This window comes from Hylaeus anthracinus, unplaced genomic scaffold, assembly GCF_026225885.1.
Source record: "Hylaeus anthracinus isolate JK02 unplaced genomic scaffold, UHH_iyHylAnth1.0_haploid 3, whole genome shotgun sequence".
In the NCBI taxonomy this organism is placed as follows: Eukaryota; Metazoa; Arthropoda; class Insecta; order Hymenoptera; family Colletidae; genus Hylaeus; species Hylaeus anthracinus.
Genome location: NW_026535284.1, coordinates 13,966,398 through 13,983,126, shown reverse-complemented (window position 1 = coordinate 13,983,126; position 16,729 = coordinate 13,966,398). Strand labels below are relative to the sequence as shown.

The 16,729-nt window shown below is 44.1% G+C and overlaps 1 protein-coding gene across 14 annotated transcripts in view; it reads left to right on the top strand.

Moving 5' to 3' along the window:
• LOC128893463 (oxidation resistance protein 1-like) overlaps positions 1 to 16,711 on the top strand; it is a 100,635-nt gene extending 83,924 nt beyond the window's left edge. For 4 of the 14 annotated variants that reach the window (XM_054154411.1, XM_054154410.1, XM_054154409.1 and 1 more), the window contains 10 exons: positions 1,518 to 1,606; positions 9,897 to 10,125; positions 11,627 to 11,784; positions 11,878 to 12,270; positions 12,342 to 12,536; positions 12,617 to 12,973; positions 13,056 to 13,207; positions 14,055 to 14,225; positions 15,162 to 15,328; positions 15,724 to 16,711. In XM_054154411.1, the coding sequence (XP_054010386.1) occupies positions 1,518 to 1,606; positions 9,897 to 10,125; positions 11,627 to 11,784; positions 11,878 to 12,270; positions 12,342 to 12,536; positions 12,617 to 12,973; positions 13,056 to 13,207; positions 14,055 to 14,225; positions 15,162 to 15,328; positions 15,724 to 15,761 (1,949 nt within the window). In that variant the 3' untranslated portion in view covers positions 15,762 to 16,711. Of the gene's footprint in view, positions 1 to 904; positions 1,151 to 1,517; positions 1,607 to 9,896; positions 10,126 to 11,626; positions 11,785 to 11,877; positions 12,271 to 12,341; positions 12,537 to 12,616; positions 12,974 to 13,055; positions 13,208 to 14,054; positions 14,226 to 15,161; positions 15,329 to 15,723 lie in introns of all 14 variants that reach the window. The other 10 variants (XM_054154414.1, XM_054154412.1, XM_054154405.1 and 7 more) reach the window with 7 other exon arrangements.
• Positions 16,712 to 16,729: the final 18 nt, after the last annotated feature.

The window sequence follows — 16,729 nt, the reverse complement described above, 5'->3', positions numbered from 1 at the left end:
GCCGTTTGAGACGGTATCAATAGGAATGTTAGTGTTGCAAACTTGACCGTTCTCATGCCGAAGCGTTTCCAGATCGGCCAACCGAACCGTCGCGTGTGAAATCGATTCTTACAAACAGATTTGCGAATCAGTCGCGGAATCGTCGCGGAAAAAAAAATATTGGAACCGACAAATGACTCCGAAGACACGACACTTCGCTCTTGGTCGTCTAATTCGCTCGATATCCAATCGATCCGTGCTCGAGGCGAGGTTATTAAATCGATAGAGCGATCACGATGTCGATGTCGCTTTGGGAAAGGAAACATGACAAATTGTAACCTTCGAGAGCCGAGCCGTCGCTCTCGCAGGGTTTTGTAATCGAGTCCACGTTGCTAAAGAACCGGAATGAAGTCATCGTTTGTGAAACATTAAGGGACACCGATTCGTGTGAACGTACTGAAATTAACGTAGGAGCGCTCGATCGCGTACACGCGCGCAAATCGTTATCGATTCCCGCTAATTCCCTCATACGCTGTTTCCTACTTTAACCAATTTATATACTCGAAAAGTTCTTTCAAATGTATCTCAGCTACCCTCGAATTTCTAGAGCAACGTCACGATGTAGGTACATATCATTTGAAACCATCGAAAGTGGTACTCGTTAAAAATTCTAGCTGACAGACCGTTATGTTTCCGACGATAACCGCGGACGCTAAATGTCGCAACGCAGTGGAAGCTCGCGTTTTTTTTTTAGTGGAAAACTAGTATTCCACGATCCGTTTTGACCTGTACAGTAAAGTCTTCATAAATGCAAAGAATATACGATCATATGCTTGGCGATCCCCAGTGGTGGGTCTGGTTTCATTGCATTCATGGCAGAGATATTTGTGCATTTACGGAGACTTTACCGTAACTTCCTTCGCAGCAAGAATGTGAACCATTGTTCCGTGAAATGAATTAGTTGCGCGCTGCCTGTGCTTCCTCGTGTCCAGAGTTATGGAACTCGGCACTAAAACCATACCAGACTCGGACTGGCTGATCGTGGACTACGAGCCGAGTAATATTCACATCTTCGAGAAGACGTTGCGCGACTATGTCGTGTACTACGTGGTGGACGACTACTCTCCGTGCTCCTTCAACAGCTTTCGACGCAATTTCTCGCAGAGCTCAGGTATTTCGGGTATTTTCCCCTGTCCTGGAAAAACAATCGTCCTCCGTTCCGCGTATTACGTTCCGCGAGGCAGCTGAATTTAGCCGAGACAGCTTGCACGGGCCGAATCCGCAAAGGTTCGGGTTAAGCTAAATGAAAATGGCAAGCAACGCGTTGATGATTCATCCTAACCTTTCGGCCGCTGCAGAGAAAGTCATCTTCGTTGGGATAGCTTATTTTCAGTCGTACATGCGCGACGGTGCTCGGTGATTTTAACGCCTTCACATGTTGCACAGGCAATGCCGTCGGATAGCCTACTTGAAATTCAACAATCGTTTCGCGCTGTCGAACTACCATAGAAGCTGACGATTCGTTAATTGTGTTTCAGATTCGGACAGCGAGAGCAAAGATGGCTCCGGGTTGCAGGAGAAGAAGCACGGACGCGTCTCTCAGCCCATCAACACCATCGCCTACATGGTAAGCAACGATCTCGTTTTAGTCGTCGATTCAATTTCGAGGTCGAATCGACGGGACGGATGACATCCCGTTGTTCGTCGATCGGAGTTCCAAATAGTTTCTAATGAGATTTATCGCGGGATCGACGTGCAAACCGAGACGAAGTCTCGCGGAAAAATGACTCGGTCGAGCGAAACAGACGAGTCCATTAGCGTCTTGTTAGCGAGTACAGTGAACGCGAGGCTTACGAGCGTCGGAGACTTATCGCGGATGATTCATCATTGTCGCCGTGCCGCTCGATCCAACAACGTTTCTTGTCGAACGGTACACACAAGTACCTATTAATCGTTAATTATCAGCTCGCGTTTTCAGGAGATTAAGGGGGGGCACTACACGTTCTTCTTAAAAACAAATCATAAAAAAAAATTTTTTTTCTTTTACTAAAATGTAACCATTTCCGAATCTGTTGATGCTAATTTTATAATTTTGCGATAGTTAGAAACGGCGAAAACCGCTGCATACATTCCCATCCCACGTAATTTCGGCGACACGACGCAGAGCGCGAGGTCGCCGAATTCACTCGGCGGAGTCGTTGGAACAGAGAGTCCTCGAGATTTTTCGCGTGCCAAACGCTCGTTAGCGGGCACGTTTAACGCGAAAAGTTGGTCGCGAAGCGGCCAGGGGTTCTGGAAGACGCGGACACTTCCTATGCAACAGGAATTCCACGGTACCAGGGGCGAGGGGGATGCGAACGAGCATCGCTCGAATTCTGGAGCACCGGAAGACTCCGAAACGCTCGGCGCAGCTGTGATACAAGCGCCGGGGCCACCCGTGCCTCGCCGATCGATGAGGGAAATCGAATAACGCCAATTCGAATTCTATCGGAGGGATTGCTTTGGCGAGTCGAGCGTCGCTGTGCGTTTCTTTCGGCAGAAACGAAAATTTCATTCGGGTGCAGCGAGCGAACGTACAACGCGGGTAAACGAAGCATTGTCGACAACACGTTTTGTCGAAAACACGTCTCGTGATTTTTCCGTTACGCGTTTTTTCGATCCATCTCGTAGCAGAAATAATTTATTACAAGGGTCAAAGAAAATATCGTACTTTCGTTTCATCGCGTGATCGCTCGGTCAGTTTTACTCGCGTTGCGCAACGACGCCGCTTATGCTCTCTTGATCGCGCACATGAACCTCGTTCGCGAACGGACGCTCACTTTCTCGACGCGTATATTCGTACACGCGCTCGTCGCGTAATCGATGCGACATTTCGCGACGACCGAGTGGACACAAAACTATTTACGAATAGCCAGCCGCACGTGACCAAGGAGAAAGGGAAAAGAAATGCTAATGCTAAATAATCATTTTTTTTTAGAGAAATGAGAAGGCTTTTGTTTGTGATACACACCGTCGATTCAAAGTTTGAAACATCTCCTTCGTCGATGCTTCCGCGGTATTCCGCGACGCGCCGGTCTCGAATTTGCAACGGCTCGAACTTTTCTCGATTAGAAAGGCGACGTCGTCGCTTTTCTCGGCGCTGCCGCAAAACGGGGTCGTATCGGGTCTAATTTTAGTCGTGAAAGGAAATGACACCACGCGAAGCTTTCCTTATCTTGGACCGCGCGAATACGAGAATTGGATGCCGAACGAACGCAGTCACAGAGAATAGACATCCGTGTATACAGAATTGAATCGATGACGGAAATGATATATACTTCGACAACGAAGCGAGAGAGATTTGAAACGAAATTTAATAGAAACGATAGCGGAGGACTGTGAAGCCCGTAGGGTCTGTTAATTGCTAGTAGACGAACAACGAAATGGTTCGCGAATTCTCGAGAGAGAGAGAGCGTTCTCCCGCTAGCGACGAACCGTCTTTCCAGTTCTCCGATCACAGGATTTTCTAATAGAATCCTCGTGCAGAGAGTCGCTCGAGGGACAGGAAACGCAGTCGGCGTTCAAACAACGAGGAAGTGGAATTGTTGCGCAAACGGAAACCCTACGGAGCCGATGACGTTTCGCGTAGCTCGTCCCTGGATCGGTGTGACGCGGCGATTGGTCCTGTTCGATGCTCGCCAGGTTGCTCGGTTACAATTTCACATCGAGTTTCCACGTGTTCCTCTATTTGTGCTTCCGCTCGTCGAATAATTGTTCCGTCTTCTCATCAGCTATCGAGATTAAGCGAGAAATATGGTAGGCGCCTTTCGTAAATCATCGTCGTTGCCAGCTGTGAACCACGAGTTTCACTTATAGGAATTTTCTTAGCCTTTCGCGTAAGAACCACAGCTCTTCGGCGATAACTTCTCATTATGACTTAAGTAGGCGACAGGGGGCTGGTAGAATGCTTTTTCATTAAATCGAGAAAAAGTTTAATGCTCGCCTACCTACTGCGGGGATAACAAAGTATTATTTTGCAATGAACAAATAACGGGATATGGGTTCAAATAAATGATTAATCTTTATTTTATTCGATTGTGAAAACTAAGAAGAACTAGATGTAAGTAACAGAAACAAGGTTACGATACGTTTTCGTAAAAGATACACAAAGGTTTGAACATAGATGAAGAATAATATTATTCCAACAAATACACGTACGTAGCAATTGCCCCGAATAGGTACACGCCAATTACGATATCTAGCTACGCGAACCGTTGTAGAAAGTCCTGGGTAAGTCCATCCAATGGTGTGTCCCAGGCTCGTGATTTCAGCGGATCTTTCCATTATCCGGTGCAACGGGTACCGCGATGACCATGATTGCCCTATAATCCAAATGTCGTACTGTAATCAGCGTTGCTCTGGTGCCTCGCCGATTAGACCCGATGCCTAGCTTATGCCGTCCGTTTCGACCACTTACACGTCGTTGATTGATTAGCGTCTGTAATCTAACCGTTTCTCTTATCTCACTCGGCTCCACTCTCGCGGGATCCTAGCGATACGTGACCGAAGCAAGCGATGCTCAAACGGAAATGTATCTCGATCGATTCAACGTTTTCGAGTCGGCTGATCGATCGGAAAATGAAACTAACTCATGGAACAGAGGCAACGGCCTAATTCATGGAACACGGTACTAAATACTGATGGGTCACGGTACCGAGGGTCTCGAGGAATCTCGAGGATCTCGAAGAACTGTAGAGCCGCTGAGAGCTCTAGAGATTCCTATGGTATAAAACCGGCAGTACTCGAAGTCTTCGGATACCGAAAGATAATGTCTCTGGATTTCAAGAGTCTCGGAGGGACTTGGGTGACTCGCCGAACCTAGACATACCCCGAGACTTGCGGTGTCCGACGACTATATACCTTTAATGTTCGTCTAAGACTTGTGGAAACTCCTGCATCCCGCGACAGGATACGCTAATCTTTGACGAAACGACTCCTTTAGTCTCGACGGAATTATTTTTTTCTTTTAGATACGTTTCCTCGCAGTTTTAACGCGTTTCCAGTAAATATGCTTTCAAAGCAAACGGTTCTCGTCGGGCTGTATTCAAAGCGACCCTATATCTCCATTCAACGTCCCAGCTTTCCCGAATTAATTAAAACCTTTTTCGCAACGTTTCCAATTAGCGATCGTCGGAAAAATGTGCTTCGATTTCTCCGCAAGAGAAGTCTTTCGCGGAAGAGAACTCTATTCGATCGATACAGCACCGGCGAAAGCAGTCCGCCAAAGTCGACGTCTAACGATGAAGTTGAAGATAATTTAAGAACTGTCGGGTCTCGAAGATATCTCGAGCAGAAAATCTTCTTTCAAGACACACCTTCCGAGAAGCTGCTCGAAAGCGATCCGCTTTGCGCGAGCGTCTCCATGAAAAATTCGAGGGAAGGAGATGCTTTCGGAAATATCGGACGAGAGTCTCGTCAATTTTGCAAGGTAGTCCGACTACGTAAATCGATCCACTGCAACACGCTGAAGAGTCGAGTAAAATCATAAATTTTTATACGCCGACATTCGCGGGAAATTCGCGAAGGAGATCCCGTGAATCCAATAAAAACTCCAAGACGTAAGTTCTCGATAAAGCGATAGTCTGATCGCTAAAAAAATAAACAGAACTAACAACCAGAAAACGATTAACTGTCTCGTTAGCAGCTACGCGTCTCGTTTGCCCGATAACAAAATCTCGAGGTTGGCTCGTTCGGAAAATAAGAACGATAATTACGCGAACAAAGAAGCCATGAAAAGGGGGACAGTGAAATGTGGCGCAGGCCGGAGAGCTATTATCGAATACATGAACCGCGAAAAACGCGACGAACGACCCTGAATAAGAAGCTTCGGGAAAGAAAGACGCGGAACGGAGGTAACCCAGGCTACATAAAAAGAGAAGAGGAAAAAAGAATCAGGACAACTGGAGCTTTCTTGCGCGATCTTTTGTGACGGGATAGCTCTCCCTCTCGACGGGAGGCGGTTACCAGGGATTCTCATGTATTCCCGGCAAAATAATCATTTTTAATAAGCATCTCGTCCGACCGACGGCCCAACTCCGAGGACATTTCCAGAAGCATTTTTGTTCACTCTTACAAAATTTTCGACAACGTCCGAATTACGCGAGCGTTTATCGTGCTTTTTCTCCTTGCGGAGAAACACTGATCCAAAAGACGCAGAAACTGAAACAATGCCTGGTCACCTCTCTCGCTCCGTCGTTTGACGAAACATCGCGGCTCCTCTTTTCTTCCTTTCTTTCCCTTCGGTCGCCTTAAAAGCTTCATCACCTCGATCCGTGGCTTTTTGTCTCCCCTACTTCTCCACTGAATCCCACTTCAGCCTCTCTCGTCGTCGGTTTTTTTCACCGCTGATCTTTCCTCGGGGATCCGCGACTGCGACTTTTTTCCAGAACGTAACTTTTTCTCGTTTACCTATTTTATAACTTCTCGAAAGAGCGAAAGCTCGCCAATCGATTGACGACGATACCTTCGTAAAGAAGCGATTAAGAAATTTTGATACACGTACTTGAATTTAAATGCTAAGTTAGCGGAAGAGTACACGTAGAGATAATTTCTGGTTTCTCTAATTCCAGTAGATCGCAAACTATATTTCACTGCGAATACCCATTCGTTATTGGTCGATTACTCCGAGTCTTGGAACGAGCGAAATCTGCTTTTCCGATCGGGACTGTATTCCAACGGGATTACGCGGCGCGTTGATAAAAAGTAACGCCGATCGCGGAAACCCGTTGCAAATTGCGGATTAATAATATCGTGTAATCCCTGCGTGTGCATCGTTTGATATTACGTTAACGTCCTGGCACGCTGGTTAATGTAGTGTCCGTAATGCCGTGCGGCCTGCATAAGTTAATTTTATCGTTGCACGTGCAACGAGAGCTGGGCAGCCTTGCATTACAATACTTGGCGATTACCTTGCATACAGAAATTGATTCAGCGATACGTTCCTTCGCGTATATTCATCTTCCTTTCTGGGGCATAACGCTGTTAAGATGTTTCAGGGGGTTATTCTACTCCGGACTATCAGTTGGAATTTATGCTATCCATTTTAATCAAACGTTTCCTGCTCTACGCTCCTAATCTCATCGAGTGTACTATGCATTTTCATTACGATTCGGGTGCTCGTAATCTATAAAAATGTACAAACTATACTGATTTCGTGATCCATTTTAATAATGCGAGCATCGACATCCATCGCGATGAAACATTTGAGAGTTTTCTATCTCTGGAGAAATCCCATCTTTCCTGGAAATATCGTTCACGGAACAATGAGAGGATAGCGTTGAACGTTCTCGATATCGGCGAATGATGACAAAAGGAAATAAGCAATTTCAACGCTTCGATGTGCAACCCGTTCTTCGTAAAATCGTCGCGGTTTAATTTCTCGAGAGGGTGGAGCCTCCGACGAACTGCCGAGAGAAAAATGTTTAAATGGATGGCAGAGAGAAACGGGGAAAGGATAGCGAGCAATCAGGGGTAGGTGAAGGGCGAGGTGTCGTAAGAATAATTAACGAATTTTCTCGGGACACAAATTACATTTTAAGCGTTGTAAAATCTGTTTGGCTTCGGTTGTATTCTCGAGATACAAGGCATCTCGAGAGCAAAGATTCCAGAGTTATATTTTCTCCTTCGTGGGGGTTAATATGCGATATTCATTTCGCGATCGTAAATTGGAAAGTACAAATATAGATACACGCTAACCGAGCGAGTGTTATGTCAGGCATCGAGCAGTAGATCGAGCCGAACCATAGTCGGACGCTACGCGTGTCTGGTCTGACACGAGCTCGTCCTAATTCTACCGTGCAGTAGATTCAGTCTCGCTATGGTCGGACGGACCTACTTCCCGAATTTGCGAACGCGGAATTCGCGGTGAATCAACGTTCCATCGAGGTTGATAAATTCGAGATATTCGATGTATCATCGAGATAATTCGAGATAGTATCGATTACCGTTCGGTTGGAACGGCAGTTAATTAAGGAGGTTTAAATGGAGTTCCATTCGATCACGATGATACTTTCGATGTAGCACTGGGAAATTATCGAGAACTCGCGTATCGTTCGGTTCGATAACGCGACAAAATTCGTGTAAATTTTTGCCCTTTTTAGCGTAACAATGCGGTGACTGGGTCTTTGCATCGTGTCGTCGGAAAGGTCGCTGGTCGCGAATTTCCGTAAGAGCCGTAACATGCCGGCGAATGGACCGGGCTCGGTCTCGCTCTCTTTCGAGGAATTCAATTTTCCGTTGCTCGGTATCCCCTTCCACGCCATTTCTGCTGGATTATGCAAATAGTCTAATGGTCCCAGAGACAGCGACCATCGTCGCACCGGTGGAATAACCAAGGTAGTTTGACTAGTTCCGTGGGAGAAAGTATTTGAACGGAGATATTACTCTTTTAATCCGTGTAAGAAGTTTCGCGTTGATTTACGATCATCGATAGGAACTCCGCATATTTATTGGATATTACGGGATTACATTGCTTTCATATTTATGAAATAAGGTGTTCTGGGTTCGCGAGAGATGGAAGACATTCTTCTTAGAACGAAACGTTAAACACTCGATGAAGCAACGCATTAGGGAACGTTGCACCGTAACGTCGTTGAAATGTTGCAAGGTGACACTGATGAAGCGTCGCGGTGAACAGTTACGAGAACATTGTGGTATTCGGTTTCAGGAACTGCCGCCTATATCGCGTTATTCCGTTCCAGAGAGCAGTAGAACGTGTAGCAGTAGAAATAATAAATTGTGACGTAACGTATCCAGAACGCTAGCCAAACCGTTGGTCTCGCGGAAACATAATTTCTGCGTGTCTAACGTTCAACAAACCAAATTCCTCGTGATACTATATGCAGTCTCCGAATAGAATACTGTAGTGGCTCTTTTATTTTCGAGGTAAATAACAACAATCGAATCACCGTCGAAAAGTAAATATAAGCAATCGTGTATTCCAAAGACACCTAAAACGACATCCCGATGTATCCGTGCGTTGACGACAGGCGTAGAGATGAAACCAGTTATCGGTGAACGATTCGATCTGGGATGATCGAGCCGCAGATCGAGGCGGAAGCTACGGCTTATGACATTGCATTACCGCCGGCCCGTGAAATTGCGTTTCACCGATACTTGGCCGGTTTCGAGCGATTCCTGAACCGCTGGCACGTCGACGCGACGCGTTCAAACGCCAAACTACGTCAAAGCACTCTACTGCGTAGATCGATGATCCCTGATCGGGCACGTATCGATCCGACGAGCCAGCCATTATTCTACGCAACCGTAGCTAACGATTTGCATTTAGGGCTCGCCTGCATTGGTGTTCGGGGAGTAGGTGTGAAAGTTGGCTGCTTGCATGGAATGTACATTCGAACACTCTGGAACCACTATCCGGTCGACTCGGTTCGCGTAACTCTGATTAGAATTCACTGGATTCTCGACAAATCCTTCTTTTCTTTTTCATTTTTACGGTCTTGGTAGGTTAGCCAAGGGATCGTTGAAACAACTGTCTCCTTCGAACTAAAACTTACGAATAGCGTATCGCTGCGTTATGTGTGCGAAATTCTTAGAAGCGATGGTCAAGGAATGGTTCCAAGGACGCGGTGGAGAATGCGTATTGTCCAAGCTTTCTAATTGGCAGGGTCAAACATCTCATACACCCGTAGGAAGTCACGTATGCATAGGAAGAGTGACAAGAACGAATTTAAATGATCGCGAGCGTGTTTCGATGACCTCGTGTACTTGGATATAGAAGTTAACGCTGAGAATTCTACCGAGAATTCTATCAGTTTTTTCCTGAAAGCCACGATATCGTTGGAACGGCTTTCCCCTTGTTAGAGCAGTCCGTCAATTATGTGGCCAGGCGAGTAATTCGTGTCTCCGTTTTCTCATTACAGGTGGGCGATAGGGACACGCTCACGTCGGTGGCCGCAAGGTTCGACACAACGCCGTCCGAGTTGAGCAAATTGAACAGGCTCGGAAGTACTTTCATTTATCCTGGTCAGCAATTGTGGGTACCGGCGAAAGGAGAAGGTCGACCAGGAGGCGGAACCACTACCGACGCGCCCAGTCCGGATCCTTGCCACGACCATGAGTCCCAGGATGATCTACCTCCAGAAGAAAAAGGTAATTTCACGATCCACCGAAATGTGTATCATCGTGAATTTATTAGCGCCTCATCTGGCCATTTGATCTTGCTCGAAATGGTATAGAGTTTTCTTTTTGGATCGGCTGACGACAACGTTACCAATGTTGCGCGAGATTTGAATTTATTGTTACGACGTAGGTAACGCAATCTACATCGTAACAGAAGTTCTCCTACGCGGTGTGACGCGTACGAGTTGCCATAATTTTTCGAATGCCGACAATGAGGTTACGGTATGTTGTAATCGTTGCCTTCGCGCGAGCAACGTTTTATACGGTATAGTAACGAAAAGATTATTACACAGATATAGAAATTTAATATGCCATTGGCAGAATCGTATTACACGGAAACACGTGTCAGGCAAATATTACAGTATCCACGACACCGCAACAAACTATACGTTCAAACACGTTAGTGTAACAAGAGCAGGCGTCGAACGTTATCTATCCGTTGTGTGCGATAGACAGCCGTTAATATTCAACGCGACACTTCGTATAAGCCGATACAATCGAGACCCTATTCATCTTGATATTTGGCCAGGTGAGTCAATCCGATTCACCTGAAGGCACCGCCACCACCCCCGTGTTACATTATTCATAGAGATCTACTGGCGTTAATTTTCCTTTCGTATTATCGCAATCGCAAAGCCTTTTGTACTCGAGATAGGCAACATTTTATATGTTACGAATCGATTTTGCTGGAGGTCCATGTGTCGTTTTCTCTGTCGCTCTTCGTGACCTATAACTGGCTCAGTTTTGACAGACGCTTTAATCGATAGACGCGATTTAACCTACTTGAATTATCTAGTACATCATTCGTGCCTTACAGCCTTTTGCTACGCAAACTCGATGTAGAAATAGAAGAATTTGTAAAAACCTTTGTCGATGCCTTGTTACATTTTGTTAGAAATATTTAAATATGTCGCGAGAAAAAAATATTTAAAAATTCAAGGATCAAGTAGCAATTATTTTGTGGTCATATTTTTTTATGATATGCCTTTGAATAAGTCATAAAACAATCGTAAAATTCTTTACGCGAGCGACTATTGTGATGTTTATAGTTTTCTTATACTATTCGATACGTATATGTAGGTAGTACGTCAGCTGATCCGAGTAAACGACGCAAACTATAGATATCAATATGGCGGTAACTGCATGCCAAACATAACCTGTACGCTGTCAGAAAACACAATGCGAACCGATTTAACGTCAAATGGAACGGGAATGCTGTGTCTATATTCTCATGGAGTGTGGTGCTGTTACCTAGGAATTCGATTACGTAAAGATGTTTTAATGTAAATTCTTTTAGTTCTGTAACAAAATATTGATACGTAATTAGTTTATCTATCTATGAAAGAAATATATTCGCAGCATTCCGATTCTTCTGTTTCGAGATGGGTAGGTTATATTTAATAGTGGTAGATATAGGGAAAAATAAAAGAATATTTTCTCGATATTACTAATATTATATTGTAATTTTCAGAATTGTTGGATAGCTTGAGGCCTGTATCGCCTAAACCAGGCCACATGGAACGAGTGAAAACACCTCTTGGTATTACAAATACAGTTATAGAAGAGGAAGAACAACCATTTAAAGAAAGATTTTTGAAAATCAATGTTCGACATATCACGGATGGTCAGGTAAGTCTTATGTTTAGAGTAATTTCTATGTATTGTATCTTCTATGCTATCTCTTTTCTTTTATCATGGCTAACTCTGTGCTTTGATTTACAGGGTGTTGTTGGTGGAGTACTGTTAGTCACCCCAAATGCAGTGATGTTTGACCCCAATGTCTCGGATCCACTTGTGATCGAACATGGAGCTGAATCTTACGGAGTGATAGCACCAATGGAGTTTGTAGTGAATGCTGCGATTTACTATGACATTGCGCATATGCGTGTCCAACATACAGAGTCAGGAAATTTGGATAAGAAGCCGGAAATTTATTATATGAAGAAACCCTCGCAGAATGATAATCGCAAATGTCAGTCTCCGGGAAAGGATGAGAATTTTCCAGAATTAACGACAGACGACAACGAGAGCGTGTGTAGTTGCGCAGAAAGAGACGGAGCCGCTTTTCCAAAGGCCTTCGAGAGAGATCTCGTAACTCCTACTAATCTTCAAAACGTACGTTCGTTAAAACTGCTTTTACTTAAAAATATTTCATAATAAATACGATAATTTGACATGCTTTACAGGAAGAAAATACAACGACAACCAAAGAAAAGGAAACAGAGAAAGAGACTAAAGATGCTTGCGGTGGTGGTCAAGCAAGTAGAACGTTAGAGGAACGTAGACGTTCTATGCTTGACCACCATTGGGCAGTACCTAGCAAGGATCGGTGTACATTATCGGTAGAAGACGAACAACAGGATTCTTTGAATTCTGACAAGGTTAGTTATCGGTTGTTAACGAAATTTAGCGTTCCTCTATTAATCTTTGAATCTCGATTAACGTCGACGTTTATTTGCAGATCGACCCCGCGAAGTCGAAGGCGATTCCCGAAGACGAAGAAGGATCTCTAGTCAAATTGTCATGCCACGACTCTGGTATCGACATTCGTGATCCTATTCCCTCTTTCCCAGTAGTTCAGCATATCCCCTCAAAGAAAGTATACTCAGACGCAGATATTGTCTTATCTTCAGATTGGGTCCCTCCTATTACTATTGCTCCGACGAACATTACAACTGATACGCTAGACGCTGGTTCCGCCATTAATGGCAGGAAGAAGGCAAGTTCGGTATCTTTTAGCTTAGACAGTAATACAGAGGAACCCGAGAAAGACGAAGAGCATAAAGACGATGACAAACAAGAGACGCGTAGGAATAAGGTATCGTCGTTATCAATACCATAGCAATAGTAATATTAAAAACAGCTAAATAACACTTGCCGTTCTTTCTTTTTCGTTTCAGATGTTAAAACGATTGTCGTATCCATTGTCGTGGATGGAGGGATTAACTGGTGAGAAAGAAGACGAAAATAAACCGGGATCCGATAAAATTTCAAGCCTTCCCAACAGCGCGGATTCCCATCATTCGTCTGTGTTCAGCAAAGTCTTCTCGAGGTGATAATCTTCGCTACATTAAAACCCTAGAATCTTTACGAACTTCTTTTCTCCTAACAATCTATTTACGTGGTATTAACATTTTTCTAAAATTAATAATACGCTTCTATATTTCACTTTTTACTCTTTGTCTGTGTTAGGAATGAGTAAACAGATCGTTACAAAATTTGCATAGCTCTTGTACAGGAAAGATCGGTTTCGATGCCCGGGTGCCTCCTATACATGGCGTAACGTTTGTTCCTTTATCAAGAGTGTGATTGCTTTCTGCTGAATCTTCCTAGGATATTTCAAATAATATTTATGTATAGCATGTCTGAGGGTGTTCCTAATGAAACTAGATTAGGTACGTTTCACAAAATATATTCTATAAATTTACGCGTTTACTGAAAAGAAATTTTAACTACTTCGAAGAATAAGTTTTACTACGAATGCCCTCATTCGTTGAGAACATATAGAATATTCATTAGATACTTGACGCCTAGAAACGAGTGGCTTATTGCATTTGCGGTGCGCGTTCAGATACATTTCTTTTAAATTATGGAAGGAGTAAACGATCCAGGGGAATGCGTACATGTGAGGTTTCCAGCTCAATCCAGAAGTTATCCTCGATATCCTAATACCTTTACAGTCCGTTCTTTCGGAACATTAAACTATTTTTTTCATAGACTGCACCCGAAAACCTCGAACAGTAATTAGTCTGTGTCGAGCATTTTAGCGCCAAACGTTTTCAAGTCTATGTTAAAGATAGGTTCCAGTCCGACTGTGTTGGTAATCTGTGTTTAATCAAAAGCTTTACTGTCGTTTCTAATGTAACTAACAAAGAATATGTAATGGTGGTGGATATAAGCTCGCCGATCAACCTGGTGAGTGACTTTAGCTCGGGCCTGTTTGCTAAAACTCCCAGCGAAGAGAGTGGTGGGGGCGGTAGGGCTGGAGGGACACCTCCGCTTACCGCCTCCTCTCTCTCCCAGGACTCCGGCAATCCTCAATTTTCACCTGGTCCAGGAGGGCTTATGGGGTGAGTTTGGGCCCGGTACATCAACCAACAAATTGTTGTATCCACTTTATCCACGTTCCCTTTTTTTAAATCTCCCCGCTGTTCCACTGTTTATCTCTACTTGGCTCTCATACTTGAATATAGTTTCGACAAACGTTTATCTCATTAGATCTCTAGTTTCTTTCAAGGCAGGGACTCGTCGAATTGTTCTGTATTCGAGTATTCGAACAGTCCTGTAGTTCAAACATTCAACAAATATAAATCGAATAACGATATTCAAATGGTACCCAAATATTCATGGTTATTCGTAGTATTCGAATATTAAATTATTTGAGCAGTCCCAGTCCTAGTTTGTTACCGTTCATTTTCTTTTTCTCTCTTCTCTTGAAACGATCATTTCTAGTTAGCCTTAAACGTGGTTTCCGTAACTCGTTGTTCAACTTTGACGCTTCTCACGAGAACTCTTTCTCTTTCCTTCCTTGTTTCGCTACTTCCTTTACTTTCTTTGAGCCTTAACTCGGGGTTGAGATCAGCCCCGAAAACTTCTTGCTCCTGCTTTCAGGTAAATGTTACATCTTTTCAGAAACTCTGCCAATGTTCGACACGACACATGCGCCGTTTATCGCTCTCTGATAACAGTACCGCTTACAAACAACACACGAATCACCAACAAAAGTCGAACACAGCGTTTTAGTACATTCCCCCCAAGCAGCCACCCAATTTATTTCTCGCCGTTTACACGTTGGAATACGATGTTTACCTTGAATGTTGTTGACCCCCACGATTAATGTTCTTTTACTGTGCGTTGCAATGTGTATGCTCGTCGTTCACGAAATTACGGTGCACACGAAGGAAAATCACTACGTCGCTTGAGAAGAACGCGTGCTCGTAATTTCGGACGAAAAGAAACGTGCGTTGTTGGTCGGACGATAACACGTGTTCTCGATTGCCTTTCAGACGGTCTTCCGTGGGCACGTTCATCAGACAGCAACCATTGACATCGTCGGGCAGCAGCAGCGTGGACAGCAGTAGAGGCAGCAAAACTTCGACCAACGCGCCCCGCTTGGATTATCGCAGCATGGTCTCCGTCGAGGACATGCCCGAACTCTTCGTTAGCTTCGACAGTAAGTATCCTGGACTGTCAACGGCACTTACCTATTACGTATTTTAAACTCTGCGCATTTTATGGAATGATTCATTGATCGTGGACATACACACACTGCGACAGTCTCCTCACACCGAGTACTTTTTACCGTGTACAGGGCGTTCTACTTTGATCTATATGTAGGTACGTATGTTGAAGATACAATATCTTTGTCTCGAATTATATATCAAAATTGGGACGCTCCTGGTATTACACATTTTTTAGATGGCGTGTTTTCAGGGTTTATATCGATTTCATATAACGTATGCATATAATAATACATTCGCTCGGAAACGCGTAATAGAAAAATTAAAAGTTCTCATTGGAAGGAGAAAGAGGGAGATGAAAGATTATCCTTGACGATACTACTCTCAGGTGACGCAAGCCTCGGTGAACACGAAACACGCCATTGAAGAAATGCTCTTCGCCCCGAAGGGATCGATAATTTCGTGATTAATTACACGTAGCTACGAATACATAAACAGAAACGGCAGTAAAGATGGCAAACGGGATTACATATCACGCACTGCACTCGCTCGTATGTATAGACGGCTTCTTAACCGATATGTTACTTTGCTAGTGCATTATTGTCCCTTTCTTCGAATTTTTTAGCCCCCTTTCGATTCGATTACACTTTCGATCCGCGTAGAATTTATTTCCTCGAGCCGAAGTTTACCATCGGAGAAGGATTTACAGACGAAATTTGCGATCGAACGCTTCTTACCACCCGTCAACGTTGTTCTCAATATTTTGTATAGTTTTTGATCTCCACTCGTTTGTCATTACCAGTTCTCTCTACACCTTACTGTGTTTAATGTGTCCATTACATTCGCGTGCGCCGTTCTGCGAATCTGTGCCACGAGAATTTCCAATTCGTCGAATGATTGACGCTGTTCCAAGCCGTTTCGACTGTTGACACAGATCCGAGGAACAGCATCTCGTATCGTGATCACTTGGCTCGGAATCCGTGATCGTCTCGATAGCGATCGCGGGGCCCAGGTACGAGACACTTCATTCTTAAACTCTCTGTTAATTTAAAGGGGAACGTTATCGTGTCCCCTTGATCTTGAAACCCATTGTGCCATTTGGATTCATATTTCTGTATTAAGTACTAAAAATGTTTCGTACCGATAAAAACAGCACAACGGGTTTCATCAATTTTCTGAGAATGAATTCATACTAATGCAGTAACGTCATATGTTTTGTTGTCCCTCTCTAGTCCAAGCACCTAATTTTCCCGAACTCGAAGGCCTCGGTAGGTTCATACTGTATTAGCTTGTTTATCCCCCTCCTCTTCCTCTCGTATCACGACCTTCGCAGACATTGATTAGCCATTATCATTGATTTTCGCTCTACTCGTGACACTTTCCTTTTTTTTTTT